The 14,513-nt window shown below is 51.9% G+C and overlaps 1 protein-coding gene across 3 annotated transcripts in view; it reads left to right on the top strand.

Annotated features, from left to right (window-relative positions):
• The window catches only part of Gse1 (Gse1 coiled-coil protein), a 340,737-nt gene that overhangs the window by 115,270 nt on the left and 210,954 nt on the right, over nucleotides 1-14,513 (top strand). For all 3 annotated transcript variants that reach the window (XM_051201581.1, XM_051201579.1, XM_051201578.1), the window contains exon 2: nucleotides 7,690-7,879. In XM_051201581.1, coding sequence (XP_051057538.1) covers nucleotides 7,690-7,879 — 190 coding nt within the window. The remainder of the gene's footprint in view (nucleotides 1-7,689; nucleotides 7,880-14,513) is intronic.

Raw genomic sequence — 14,513 nt, 5'->3', positions numbered from 1 at the left:
CTTGGATGTCCCCAGAGGATCAAAGCATTGGGAACACACTTGGCAATGGATCGTGTTTTGGAAATATCTCCTGTCTCAGGTATGGTGAGGCTTTAGGGGACTGTACGACCACAGCCCAGCTGTGGATGATGAACACATTTAGGAGTAGAAGCTGGGCTGCTAGGAGAGAAAGACAAGGAGTTGGGCAGGGGTCCTGTCTGTGAGTGGCTGGCTATTTCTTCTCTTGGCTTTGACTGTGGCCTTCCAAAGAATGTTTGCTTCCTCCCTTCCTCAAACACCAGGACCAGGCCGGTGTGAGCTGCCGATTTTGTGTTTGTTCCAGCCTCAGTTCCCCTATTTAGATCATGGCATGGTCACACTCCTTGCAGACTACCCGGCAGAATCACTGCACAGGTCCCTGTCCTGGCTTTGTGCACACTGTTGTCCCTTTGTCCAGGCACTCAGATGGTTGCCGAACACGAAGGCAGAGACAGTAAGCATCCCTCCTTCCTGGTGTGCCCTTTGTCCCCTTGACCTTCTGTTGTCCCCAAGACCAGTGGATTTGGTGCCTCTGCCTCCAGCCTGTGAGTGATGGGCAGAGACCCCCAGCTGCACTGCTTGCTGAGTGGGTGTCTGCACCCGCCCCAGCCCCAGCCGGAGCTGCAGCCGGAGCGCCCCTAATTGCCAGCACAGATGTGGAAGCCACCAGCCTCCCCTGTGCGCTCGGCTGTGCCGTGTGCTTAATTAGCCCCTGATTACTCATTTGCTGGGTGCCGTGTGTATTCCATATCTAATAACTTTCCAATTACGCCTGGCCGCTGCGCTGGCACTAACCCTTTAGCTGTCTGCTGGTCGGGGATTGTGTGAGCAGCAGTGCTGCGCTCTGGGCTGAAGCCTCTCCCTCCCTTCGCTGCAGGATCTGGAGTTCTCTGCCTACATTATGGAGCCATCAGAGGGAATCAAGGGCATCAAATGACGCTTCTAAGCCTCTGACGTGCCATCTTGCAAGTCCCCCTGGAGCTGGGCAGATGCAGTCTCTAATGATACAGCCTTGGTGGGGTGGGTAAAGGGAGTGGAGCTCCTGGAGGCAGGGCTGGCCTGTTCCCTCCCCCCATCTTTGGCAGCTGGCACTAGTCCCGTAACCTGTATGCACCTTGCAGGTCCCTGGAGGCTGGCTGGTGCCACATGGGGTCGAGGGAAGCAACCTTCCTCCCCACCCTTGACTTGTTTTCCATGTCTGGCTTCTTCTGGGCTGTGGGAGGGTGGCACGGTGTTCTTTTGTGCCATTGGTGTTGGCATCTGCCCCCACTCCCCCACCGTAGTTCTCTGTTCCATGTCTTAGCCTCCTGGCCTAGATCTAGAGGTAAACCAGCAGCCCAATGGCAATTCAGCCCCCTCCCCGCTTGCCTAATCTGAGTCCTGATGGGGCATGGGCTCTGCTAGCATTTTTAGCACCTGGCAGCTCACAATCCCTCCTGAATTTGTGGCTCTGACTTCAGACATCTAAGTGACCTTGTGATGCTGGGCTGACTTCTGTGCCTCAGTTTCCTCCACTGAAGATGGGTGGTGGGATGACTAAATGAGTTCAGACAGGTACCATCTCGAGTCCATGACTTTTCCCCATGCCTATTCTCTGGGCTGTCAAAATGGGCCTGGTGATGGACTACCAGCACTGCCCAACATGGGAGCAGCTAAATCCTTAAACTCTGTCACTCTTGAAGAACCATGTTAGTCCTCCCAGGCTACAAAAGGATGGATTCCTGGAGAAGTGAAGCCACACTACTGAGATCTCCCAGCGGGAGAGAGGAGCCAAGACCTGGCCCCAGGCAGGCACTCTAGCCTGGAACCCGGAGGAAGAACAGTTCCAATAACAGAGCTAGTCCAGTGTCTCGCTGGGCAGCCTCCAGGCTGCTGCAGGGCCTCAGCTTGAAGCCTGTTCTTAGAGATGCATGGTTGGTTTGCTAGACAAGGAGCGACAGGAAGACTGATGCTAACTGAGAAAGGGTGACATGAGAGGTCCCACGTGACAACTCCATTAATGGGAAATGTCCCCAGTAGGAGAGCGCATAAAGGCAGAGTGGAACAGCGGCTTGCTATAGAAGCTGAGAGAGCCTGGGGAAGAAAGGGAGTGACTGCCCCCGGGGCTGGGAAGACTGAGAGAGAAAGATTGACTTCCAGGAGTTTGGGGGGGGGGGGATGGAGGAAGGCTCCAAGGGTGATGTCTCCAGAGTTAATGGGATAAAATGTCCTAAAATGGGTTTTTGAGACAGTTGCACAACTCCACAAATTTACAAAAAACCATTAACTTGGACTATTTATTAATATTATGTGCATTTACTGTGTGGGGACACACATATGTACCAGTGTGCTTGCATACTCTCTCTCTGTGCTGTGGATCCTGGAGATTGAACTCAGATCATCAGGCTTGGCAGCAAGCCTTTACCTGCCGAGCAATCTCACCAACCCCAGAACTGCATAATTTAAGTATTTGCTACTGAATTAATCTGGGTTCAAGTCCCAACATTAAAAAAAATAGATAATAGATAAATTGTAGGAGCTGTGAAATGTATTTCAATGAAACTTAAGATAGTAGAGATCTCCAGTTTAGAGATCTTGTGAGCTGATTAAAAATTAGTTAAATAGAGTTGGGTCCTGATAGAACACACATACATATGTACACATACGCATGGTATGCATGCCCAGGCATACACACATGCACGTATGCACGCACACACACGTGCATGCACACATGCACATGCACACACATGCCCCTTCTGCTTTTGAAAAATGTCTGCTTTTTCCCTCTCCTCCTGACATTATCTGGTATGGCATCCTCAAAAACCACTTGAGTTCCTGGAGAAAGTATGGTGATGTGAGAGTCGAGGGATGTGGGTGGCAGGCTGTGGACCTCTTTTTATTTTGGAGAGCCATAGAAATGCCCTTCTTGACCCCTAGCCACCAGCTGATGAATGCTAATTCAATGGCTACTGCCCATGGAGGTTCCAGGGATCATGGGCCTTTATCCAGCCAACCATTCAAAGCCAGGTGTGGCTCTGTGATGCTGTGATTGCCAGGGTCCCCTGGGAAGGGAACATGAGGACAATAGTGCATGCCCCAGGCATCATAGCATTTTACACAAAGACAGCGTGTGACCAGGCAGAGAGGAGACTCAGATAGGCAGCCCAGGGCTGTTTTCTGTTAGGAATTGTGTTCAATCTGGCTATGGGAGGGTAAGGAAGGATGGCTGTCAGCTCTGTTCAGATCCCTTCCTTTGGAGGTGGGGGGTGGGAGACTCAGCATGTGATAATCTACAGCCCCTTCACACACATCCATTAACCCTGATCAAGCTCCCATGGGATGAGGGAGGTGTGAAGTAGCCTCACTTCCAAAACAGTCTATATAGCAGAGCAAGAACAGGGACTGGCGTGTGATCCTCTGTTCCAGGCTCACATTGCTGGGCAGACAGGACCAGGCCACACATGGTTCTAGAGCTTAGTTAGCATTTGGATTTGCTTAACACATGCAGGGCAGGGGCATGTGAAGACATCAATGCTGGCTGCCTCATTATCTGGAGACTCAGCTGGGACACAGCCATGCACACAGGTTGTGATCTGGGTTATTGACCTTCAGGACAAAAGGCTGTTGTAAATGACCATTTTCAAGCTATCCCAGATATGTGTGCTTTTTTGCTGTCTGCTCTCCGTCCCTTGGTGTATGAGACTCTTGAGAGATGTAACACAGCTCCAAAGCTCCACCTTATGTTCCTTCCTGTGTGCAAATCACTTTGTCAGTTGTCAGTGTTCCTTAACAAGGGGAATGCAGCTTTTAAAGATGTCACCAGGTACTCCCAGAAGCACCTGAGATGGAAGGTGGGGCTAGCATCCTTCAGCCTGGCTCTTGCTGGCCCTGAGTAGGGCTATCTTCCTGCATCCTTGCTGCTGAGCACCTTCAAGTGGTTCATGGTCTTGCCTTGTGGGATGATGGTATGTGCCCCTTTAAGCAAGGGCTGATGTCTGTCATAGCCCCTTTGTTATAGCAACACACAGTAGGCCTGCTGCACCAGAGGACCCCACTTGTAGGAAAAGCTGACCAGCACACCTGGCCCTGGCATCTGGATAGGTAGAAGGATGGATGAATGGATGGATGAGTGAGAATTATGGATAGATGGGTGAGTGGATAGATGGGTGGGAAGGTGAAAAGATGGATTGGTGGATGGATGAATGATGGATGGAATCAATAGAAGGGTGAAGAATAGATGGATAGATGAGTAGTGGTGGGTGGATTGATGATGGATGGATGGATGGATGGATGGACTGGTGGATAGATGGAAGAAATGAATAGATGGGTGGTGGTGAGTAGATGAATGGAATAAGTACAAGGATGATGAATGGGTGGATAGTGGGTGAATGGATTATGGATAGACTGGTAGATGGAGTATTAGGGTTTTCTAGAGAAAAAAGAATGGATAATATGTATATATGTATGTATATACACATGCATATACACACATGTGTGAGCACATATACATAAAGGGGATTTATTGGAGTGGCTTACAGATGGTGGTTCAGCTAGTCCAACAATGGCTTCCTACCAACTGAAAGACCAAGAATTCAGTAATTGTTCAGTCCACAAGGCTGGATGTTTCATCTGGCCTTCAGTATATGTTGTAATCCCAAGAAGTATGCTCTAATGCCAGTGAGACAGGAGCAAGGATGAGCAGGCAAAAAGCAAATGCTTCTTTCTTCCATGTAGGGCAGTGTAGATTTAAGGTAGATTTTCCCACTCTAAGAGATCCAGACTTAGGGTGGGTGGGTCTTCCCACTTCAAATAATTCAATCAAGAAAAATCCCTCAGCTGGGCAGTGGTGGCACATGTCTTTAATCCTAGCACTTGGGAGGCAGAGAGAGGCAGGAGGATCTCTGTGAGTTCAAGGCCAGCCTGGTCTACAGAATGAGTTCTAGAACAGTCAACACTACACAGAGAAACCCTGTCTGGGAAGAAAAAAAGGGAGGGGGAAGGAAAATCCCTCATAGGTGTACCCAGCCACTTGGGTCTTAGTTAATTCCATATGTAGTCAAGTTGACAACCAAGAATAGCCATCACAGATAGATAATGGGTGGATGGACAGACGGATGGATGAATAGATGGGTGATGGGTGGATTGATGGGCTTGTAGATGGGTGAGTGGGTAGGGGAGCAGATAAGGGAACATTGCAGAGGTGTGGATAAAGAGCCCGTCTGGGCCCAGTCGCATGGCTCTTAGTGTGACATCTCCCATCCCCAGGTTATTGTCCTTCCCTGCCAAACCCTACTCCCCTTGAAGGTCAAGTTCAGATTCCACCTGCTGCAGGAAGTCCTTCTGGATCTCCCTACTCTTGGGGAGTCCTTGCACCCAGCCCTTGAAGTGCTAATGAAGTGCTGTCCCCACCCTCTGTCTCTGCCCATGACTCTTGATGCTCTCCATGTAAAAGCCTCATCCCCCAGTTGCTTCATAGCCGAGTGAGGTCACCGACAACCGCTGAACTTCAAAGACGCAATTACTGTACAAGTTCAGACAGGTCACTGTGCCCATGACTCCCTGTCAAGGGCCAGCTGGAAGGTTCCCCGCATGAGTCTGTGTAAAGGCTTAGATGGTGCCAGCACACAGTAGGCCCTCAGCAAAGAGCATGCCTTTCCCTTTTGCTCTCTGCTAGACTCAGTACCAACTCCACAGCCCTTCCTGGGGGTGCCACAGTGTACCCAGCTACTTTGTCCCAGCAAGACCCTGCTGGTTCTTCTACTCCAGGAGAAAACGCAGGGCACAGGTAGGGGACAAAGCCTAGGGCACTCACAGTCCTCTGCTCCCCTCCAACCTGTCCACAGAGGTCATCTCAAGGTCACTGCCTGATTTGACCCGGAAGCCCTCCCTGGCAGCAGAAGTCCCTGGCCGGCAGCAAAGCATGCTGCCACCCCCTCATGGATGTGGCAACACTGTGTCTGTCTTTCTTTAGTTTTACCCATGTAGAGTTTGGGGGTCCCTGCTGCACTGATGTACTCACCCCAGGTCCCAAGGAACGAATGAATGAGAAGAACAAATGATGTGTGTGGTCCAGTGCTCTGCCTCCCGGCTCCAGTCTGCATGCCTGCTGTGGGGTTTGGGGTGGGGTAGGGGGATAGGGGGGTGCAGCTGGGCAGTGTCTCCATATGGATGCTATAAATTAAAGCACTCCAGGAAACAGTGCAGTAAATTCATCTGCCTCTTGCCTGCAGGGCTGGTGGGGGCTGAGCTTGCCGCAGGAACATCCGTCTCACTTAGGGTGCTACTCCTATGGAACTAAGCCCTTAGGGAAAAAAAAAAATTAAAAACAACTGGATGAACAGAAAATGACTTCTCACCAGTTCTGCACTCTCAGTGTGGAAGAGGAGGGGCCACCAGCCTGGGCCTGGTTCCCTGTGGCCCAAATTGCCTGCCTGGGGCTGAGTTGGCCCCAGATGCCCACCTAGACCCGGGAATCCCCCTGGCCTGGGCTGACCCTGCTTGTGACCTCTGTCTCTCTTTCTGACTACTCAGTCCAGCCTTGGGGCTGGTGAGGCAGCTGAATAGTCAAGCCCAAAGACAGAAAGAAATGTGTGTGTGCTGGGGGGGAGGGGGTTAGAGGCGGGATGACCAGATACTGTGACATGGGGGTTGGGACCATTTCTATCTGGGGGTGAGAAGGTGATGTGGGATGATACTGAGGTAACTGGTGAATCCAGTGTTGGGTACATGTGTCCACAACCTAAATACCTATGGAGGAGGGCCAATGAGACCGCTTGGCAAAGAAAGGCACTTGCTGGCAAGCCTGATGACCTGAGTTTGATCCCTGGTGTCCATGTGGTGGAACTGACTCACGTATATTGTGCTCTGATTTTTGAGCCTAACTCAAGCTGGGTGTCCTGGTAGGGGCTAGATGCCCGTGTACAGATGGGTGTCTCTGTAGAGACGGGGTGGCCTGGCAGTAGCTGTGCCCACCAGCAAGGTGGAGTGAGATGTGTCATACCACAGAGATGTAGGGTGTCTTGTTCCCAAGGTACCTGCCATTCATGTGTTCCTTTGACTCCATGATGCAGGGACCTAGAAATATATAGAACTGTTGTGTCACACAATGAGACCGGGTGGTGTAAGGGGGAAGAAACCAAGTGGTAGCCCCCCTCTATTCCCTGAAAGACTCCAAAGATGGTGCCTATGGGTTCTGGAGCCCTCTCCACTCACTCTGAGCAGTGGGGAACCTCACCCATGCCTGAAAGACAGTCACAACAGAATCTTGAATGGATGCTGTCTCAAGGAGACTGGCCCCCAGAAGACTTGAAGAGACATCATCCCAGCTTCCCAAGCTGAACACCAGGGTCCTATGGTGTGCTGCACAATGACAAGTAGATGTCCCCCAGGGACAGGCTGCATAAGCTGGACTGTGATGCATCTCCCTGCAGCTCTGTCTTAGACACTTACCAGGGGTCTTCCAGAAGCTGGGGGCTTCTATGTTAGGATATCACGAGATGGACACACAGTGCTACAGTGTCCAGTATTAGCATGGGATCCGTGGCTGGGCAATGAGAATACACGCTGTGTTCACTGCCTGAAGCCAGTTCAGCTGGACTGCTGGCCACAGAGGTCAGGCCACAGTGAGGAAGGAATAACAAGAGCCCCAGGCGCCTCTCCTTCCTGGCTCATTTGTCCTTTCTTTCCTTACAGGTCACCTCTGCCCCTCAGGAGGCACCTACAATTGTCCATGCTCCCGCACCAGAGCCGGAGCTACAGCCGGTGGCCCCCACAGACAGTCTATCCAGGGCTACCAGGACCACCCAGGAGCTGCGACCACTCTCCAGTCAACAGAGCAGCCGGGACAGCTGGGATGGGGATGGAGTAGACCTCACAGCCACAGGTAGAGTCGTATTCTTCATCTCTCCATATAGACTGGGCCTGAGCCTGCCCATGGGCTGAGCTGGGACACTGAGGTCAGAGTTGGCTTCATCTCACATTCTTGGCAGTCTGCTTATTGGGATTTGGAGTTTTCACTTCATGTTCTTCATGTTCTGTGATGAATTTACCTGTGTACTGACTGATCGCTCGTGCCTGTAAATGCCGCCGCCGCCGCCGCAAACATGAGCCTGCAGGTTGTTTCTGGGGAAGGTCCTAGACACCTGTGAAGGCCTCCCTGGTGCTGGGCCAGCAGGCATGAGAATGCCCATGTCAGGGCTTCCCAGCTTCGTGCCCTCATACCCCTTCATTGGTGTTCAGTGGCTTTCAAGAGAGTTGTGGCCAGGGTGGTTCTCCTGACCCCATTGGCCTCTTGTGGGCTCCTAGGGCCTTTACTGTAGGTACCGAGAACACAGTGGACATTGGTATCTTTGTAGCCCCTTCTTAAGGTCCTGGGGAGTCACCCTGGACTGTGCAAGACTCCCTGGAGCAGGCTGTAGTGGAGAAGACCTGTTGGAACCTGATCTATGCTGTCCCTGAGAAGGAATGGAGACTCAAGGACCAGACTCGCCACTACTGAGGGGGTAGATTGCTGCAGTATCGCTTGCTAGAAAATAGTAGGAGCTGGTGGTGGGGAAAGTGACAGGCAAGCCAGAGATCACATGGCACATGTGTTTGGGCACCACAGGTCCAGGCTTCGATCTGGAGTGTTTGTTCATCTTGCAGTTCATTCTATACATACTTCCTGTCTTCTTGGAGATAGACTCAGTTCACAGATGGACCCAATAGAGCAAGTGTTTACACCTTGGGGGGTGCTGAGGGAACTCAAACACTGACAGATGTGGACAGGGTGGCCATACAGCAAAGGAGGGGGTGCAGGGCAGATGCTGCTAAAGACTGGCACCCTCTTACCTGTACACACACATATTTATCCAACATGCTCAGAGCCTTGCATCTGTGAGATGGCATGGCACTGGTGGGCCTGGCTTCCACAGCAGGCATGGCATCTGGCACAAGGAAAAGGTTTGTGTATGAGCCTCAGCACTTAAGTTAGCTTTCCTGGGTCTATAGGCAGAATGTCGCACTTGTGTGAGCAGCCCTTCCCTTAGTTCCGCGGGCCTGCTCTGTGGAAGCCAGCGTGCTCTGATTTGGCATGAGCCCTCTAAGGTCCAGAACATGCCCTTGTGGACTGAGTCTTGGAAACCTATTTGTCTCTGCATTTCCAATCCACGTCTCCCTGCAAAATCTATCCTGAGATGTCTGCAGGGCCCAACAATGTTCTTGGTGATTCCACATCCCCCCAGGGTGGGCTAGCCCCTTATGGAGTTCTGTAGGAGAGCTGGCCACTGTGTGGGGAGAGGTGCCTTGGACTGAAGGACCTTTAGCAAATTCTGTCTCCCAAAGTGAGTCTGTGAGATGTGCCTGGTGGCTGGTGGTCCATGAGCTCTGTGGCACCTAAGGTAAGCAGAGGCTTGCATGTTTGTGTTTGTGCATGCCATTTCATATTAGCAGAACAGTGTGCAATGGGTTCAGAGAGGCTGAGACATTTACCCCTGTTATACAGCAGTGATCTCTCATATACAGGGGTTTGAACTCGTGCCTGGCTCCTACAACCTGATCTACTGTAGCCCAGTATTAACTTTGACCCAGAAAGTTCCAGGTCACAAGTTTAGGGGGTGACATTTCCATTTCCAGTATGGAGCCCTGTTTGGAGCCTTTGGGGATAGGCCTTATCAGATCTGAGTCCCTAACAATGACTCCTGGGTGAGGATCCTGAGTCATCATTGTGGATGAGGCTACAACCTGACTCCCTCTAGAGGCTACACTGGGCATGGGGGTGGGAGTGAGAGGTGTCTGGTCACACTGGGGCCACAATCAGATATAGACCTACTCAGGGCACAGTCTCTCAGGTACATGCCTATCTCATTTGCACAGGTGTAGGCACACACACACACACACACACACACCTGTGTGTTGCCCTTCTTTCTAAGGCTTCACACCAATGAAGTGCTGCTGGGGTCCTGCTGTGGTGGCTTCAGCCGGCTCTGAATAGCACAGTCCTCGCTGACAGTGGTTTGCTCATGGTAGGAAAGGGATATATACTGCCTGGCAGCACTGCAAATACCTCAGCCAACCACTTCTCAGCTCTGCTTTCCTGCAAACAAGCTATGTATAGAAGTTGGGGAAAGGCCTGGGCTAGGCCAATGCCCCCAGGAATTCCAGTGCCAAGCAATGAGTTTGGAGCCATTTGGTTTTACCCACCAAGATTCCAGAGTTGGTTAGATTTGGTGTCACTTTGGGAACAGGGCAACCTCTGTGTCAGGAATGGAATTGCCCATGGTGAAGCTTCTGGTGGCTAATCAGATATCCTTTGTGTGGGCAGCGCAGATTCACAGGCACTTTATTAGGAGAGTCACTGCTGGTTGTAGGCACAGTCCTAGGCCATGGGAAAAGGACAGGTGGGCATCTGCCGGGTGCTTTGGGCTCACTTCTCCATCCTTTGAGGACCATGGTGACCCAAGCTTCTTCTAGCCAGCAAGGCCCAAAGGAACCTTGGACTGGTGGCCAGTCCCTTGGTGAGGAGAAGGATGTGGTTTGAAGTCTTGGGTGGGCAGCTGTCCCTGTATTGTGAGGGCACTTGGCTCTGCCAGTAGCCTTGAGCCTCTAGTCAGACCAAGAACCGTTTTAATGTGCATATGGAATGGAAATTGGCAAGGTGGGAGTGGGCTCTCAATGCAGTTGTCCTGTGCTGAGTGCAGGCTCCTTGGAATGGAAGTGGTACATACTATACAATGACAGGAGGGAGATGGCATTGTTTCCAGGTTGCCAAGCCCTAGCCTTATGTTGCAGAGTACAGGACTTCCCAAAGTCTGTACTCAGCTGCTCCAACTGCAGAATGGGCACCATAAAAATGAGGCCATGTAACTGTGGAAGTGTCAAGGGCATGACAAACGCTAAGAGGTATTGATAGCTGCAGGGCAATGTTGCATAGGTTACACACTCTACAACAGGAGTGCGTGTCATTCTTGTCTCTGAATGTGCTTTCTGCATGGCCATGGGGATAGCCATCTGCCCTGTTAAATGGATGGTGGCCTTGCGTGTCCTTTCTGGGTTGTGTAGCAGTTTCTCATGTGACAAGTGGTGTTATCTGCAGACAGTAGAAGTTGCAGTCCCCACTGGTGAGCTGAGCTGTGTGTGCCAAAAGCTATGCCTAGCCACTCTGGCCCTAGCCCCTCCCCACCGGCTGTGTCAGCATCCTTACCCGTCATCAGGCCAGGAATGTGTGCCCACTGGGCTGAGACCTACCCGGGAAAACTGGGTGGGGCTTACCTGTGTGCATATGGCTACCAGGGTTTGTGGCCTCATCCTCACCCTCTCAGATGCCCATGTCCACACACTATAGTGGCTAGCTGAGGACCCCACATTGTCACCAGCATACAGATGCAGGAGCCTGGCCACCACACGCCAGTTTACCCATGGGTACCATCACTCCTGTGTTAATCACTTTTCTTGCTGCTATGATCAAACACCTGACCAAGGCAGCCTAGAGGAGAAGGGTTGTTTGGCTCATGGTTTCAGGCTATGGTTTACCATGGTGGTGAAGTCATGGCGGAGGATTCAGGCAGGTCACATACTCCCTCACAGTCATGCCAGAGGTTAGTCTACAAGGTGATTCTAGATCCAGTCAGCTGACAGTCGGTGTTAACCATCTCATTACCTGCTGTTGGAAAGGAAAGTGGCTTCCCTCTGGGTGATCGGTGATGAAGGACACTGTGTAGGGTCACTGTGGTGGGAGAGCCTTACTATATAGCCATTGTTGCTCAAAGACCCCTCCCCTCCCCGCTCCTGTATGCTATCATCTGGCCCACTCCGCACAGTGACTCAGGAAGAGATGTCAATTTTCTATGGCTGCTGTAATAAATCTTGAGCTGCTCCCCCAACACACACACACACACACACACACACACACACACACACACACACACACACGTGATCCCCACACTAGGGAGGCTGAGGCAGGAGCATCACTGGTTTCAGGCTAGCCTGGACTGCATAATCTCCAAAGTATCACCCAGGGAATCGAGGCTGGGCAAAGGCTAGTTTCTGAGAGGCTACAGGGAAAGCCTTGTTTGTCTTCCTTCTAGAACATTCCTTGGCTTACAACCCCTATGTCTCTCTCCAAGGCCTGCAATGCAGAACAACCACTGTCATGGTCCTTGCTGACCCTCTTCTACCTGACTCATCTACCAGAATCCCTCTATGGCTGTCCTGGGACAACCTCGTTGCTAACCTGTCTCCAGGTCAGCTGCTCAGGGGAGCCACATGCTGTAGTCTGAACCCAGAGGGCTCTAAGCTCAGGCCTGGGAAGCCTTTGGAATTTGTCATTCCATGGAACATGACACCATGTGAAAATCACTGGGTTGTTCAGGGTGGGAGCTGATAGATAGGGCAAGGAATACTCCACTGTGGAGTTCCTGCTTAGGTGACAGGGTCCACAAGTCCCTGTGCTGTGGCTTTGCCTTCAAGGTTCCTGGGGGCCTTTGTGCTTTACCCCCAGCAGGCCCAGCCTCCTCACCACAGCCATGATATGACACTGTTGATGGAGTCTGAGGGGAAGAAGGGCTGGGGAGAGCTCCCTCCCTCGTCTCTGCACCAGCTGGCCACTCTCCAGGGTAGTGTGTCTCAGGCCCTGCAGTGCCTACCTAGGCTCCTAAGGCCCCGTTTCCTGGTTCTAAGGCTACCCCTGGGGCTTCCACTGTCCTCAGGCTCTGAGCTGCTCTGCAGCATGGACTTGGTAGCCAGCACCTGGCCTCTGTTGGGACACCTCTTACCTGATCTCTGGGGTGGGGGGCACCTCACCAGGCTCCTGTGAGGGACACTCCTTGTCAGGCCTCTGTGGGAGACACCCCTTGCCTGGCTTCTGTTGGACTTACCCCTTGTTAGTCCCCTGTAGGGGATTCTCACTGCCTGGCCCCTATTGAGGACACTCCTTGTCAGGCCTCTGTGGGAACACTCCTCCATACCCTCCAGGTGCTGGATGGAGTTTGAATTTCCTCGAGGCTTCCCCTTTTCCTGCCGCCTGCCCTTCTATCTTCCAATCCTATTCCTACTTCCCAGAGCCCTCTTGGAGCAGCACTGGGCCAGGCCCACTTTGTACCATCTTCCTGCCTCAGTCTGGCTGTATACCTTACTGTCCCTGAGGGGTGGAGATGGCTCTGGGTCCCAACCCTGTGAACACAGGTTCTGAGAAGCAGGTTCCTTGGGCTGAGTTGTAGCCCTGGGAAGGGTTTCTGGGTGCTGGGGACACATCTAGTGGATGTGACTGTGGGGCCATGAGGTGCCAGAAGTGAATATCCAGAGGTGGGGATGTTTGCTCCAGCTGCCGTTCCCACCCACCCCCTTTCCTTCCTCACTATATGCTGTGCTGTTGGGACGTGGGCATCTTTACAATCTCAGATCTGCTGAGTCTGCTGCATTCTGAGTGTGAGGCCTGGCTCTGCACCTCTGAGCTTCTGGTATAAGCCAGATGTCAGGTGCCATTCCGTGCTTTGGTGGAACAGGGATGGTGACCTGTTTGTCTTAATTAGGATTTCTATCCCTGTGATAAAACTGGCAGGAAGGGGTTTGTTTGACTTCCCTATCCCAGGAACAATCCTCTCTGAAGGAAGCCAAGGCAGGGACCTGGAGGAATGGAGAGAAGAGAAACCCAATAGGAGCTGTTTACTGGCTTGCTCCTCGTGGCTTCCTCATAGAACCCAGAACCACCTGCCTAGGGATGGACCCACCCACAGTGACCTGGACCCTTCCACACCAGTCATTAATCAAGGAAACGCCCTACAGACTTGCCCACAGACAATCTGATGGAGGCATTTCCCCATTGAGGTTCCTCTTCCCAGATAACTGTAGCTTGTGTCAAGTTAACAAAAAAAAAAAAAAAAAAAAAAAAATTAACTAGCACACTGACCATTAAAAGGCAAGAGGCAGCTGTCTCTAATGTGCAGTGTGATGCCAGCACACAGGACAAGGGCACTGGCATGTCACCAGCACTTGCCTCTTCCTCTTCTCAGGAAAATGGGCTTCTAGCGAGGCTGCCTCTGCTGCTTGGAAGGCAGAGAGGGTCCTCAGCTGGCAGGGTACCCACGGCAGCATGGTGACACCAGGCACAGAAAGGTCCTGCCTATGGCTGGTGAGCTGCAGCTGCTCCAGTGAATGAAGAATGGGATTCAGCTCCCAGCCCATTGCTCCCTTACACTGCTCTGCAGCGGGACAGCCTAGCTCCTGTCACACTACACTGTGCCATCCCTTCTTTGAGTGCTGCCAGTGGAGCTGGGATCTAATATCTGGCTCCTGCTAGCAATGTTTTTTTGTTTGTTTGTTTTAATCTTCTTGGGAACATCTCATAATGCTGGAAGCATAGATTACAAGTCAGGGCAGAAAGTCTAGAAGCCTCTTAAGGCACCACTGGGGAAGGGAGGCCTTTCACCCAGAGAGGGAAGGCCCTGGATCCTCTCAGCACAGTGAGACTCACAGGACCTAAGCAGAGACAGGCAGGCCCTCCCTTCCTCTCTCTATCTTCCTCTTTCTCTCCCTCCTTCCCT

Source organism: Phodopus roborovskii, unplaced genomic scaffold, assembly GCF_943737965.1.
Source record: "Phodopus roborovskii unplaced genomic scaffold, PHOROB, whole genome shotgun sequence".
Classification (NCBI taxonomy): Eukaryota; Metazoa; Chordata; class Mammalia; order Rodentia; family Cricetidae; genus Phodopus; species Phodopus roborovskii.
The sequence above is the reverse complement of the archived record's forward strand: the minus strand, read 5'-3'. Positions and strand labels throughout refer to the sequence as shown.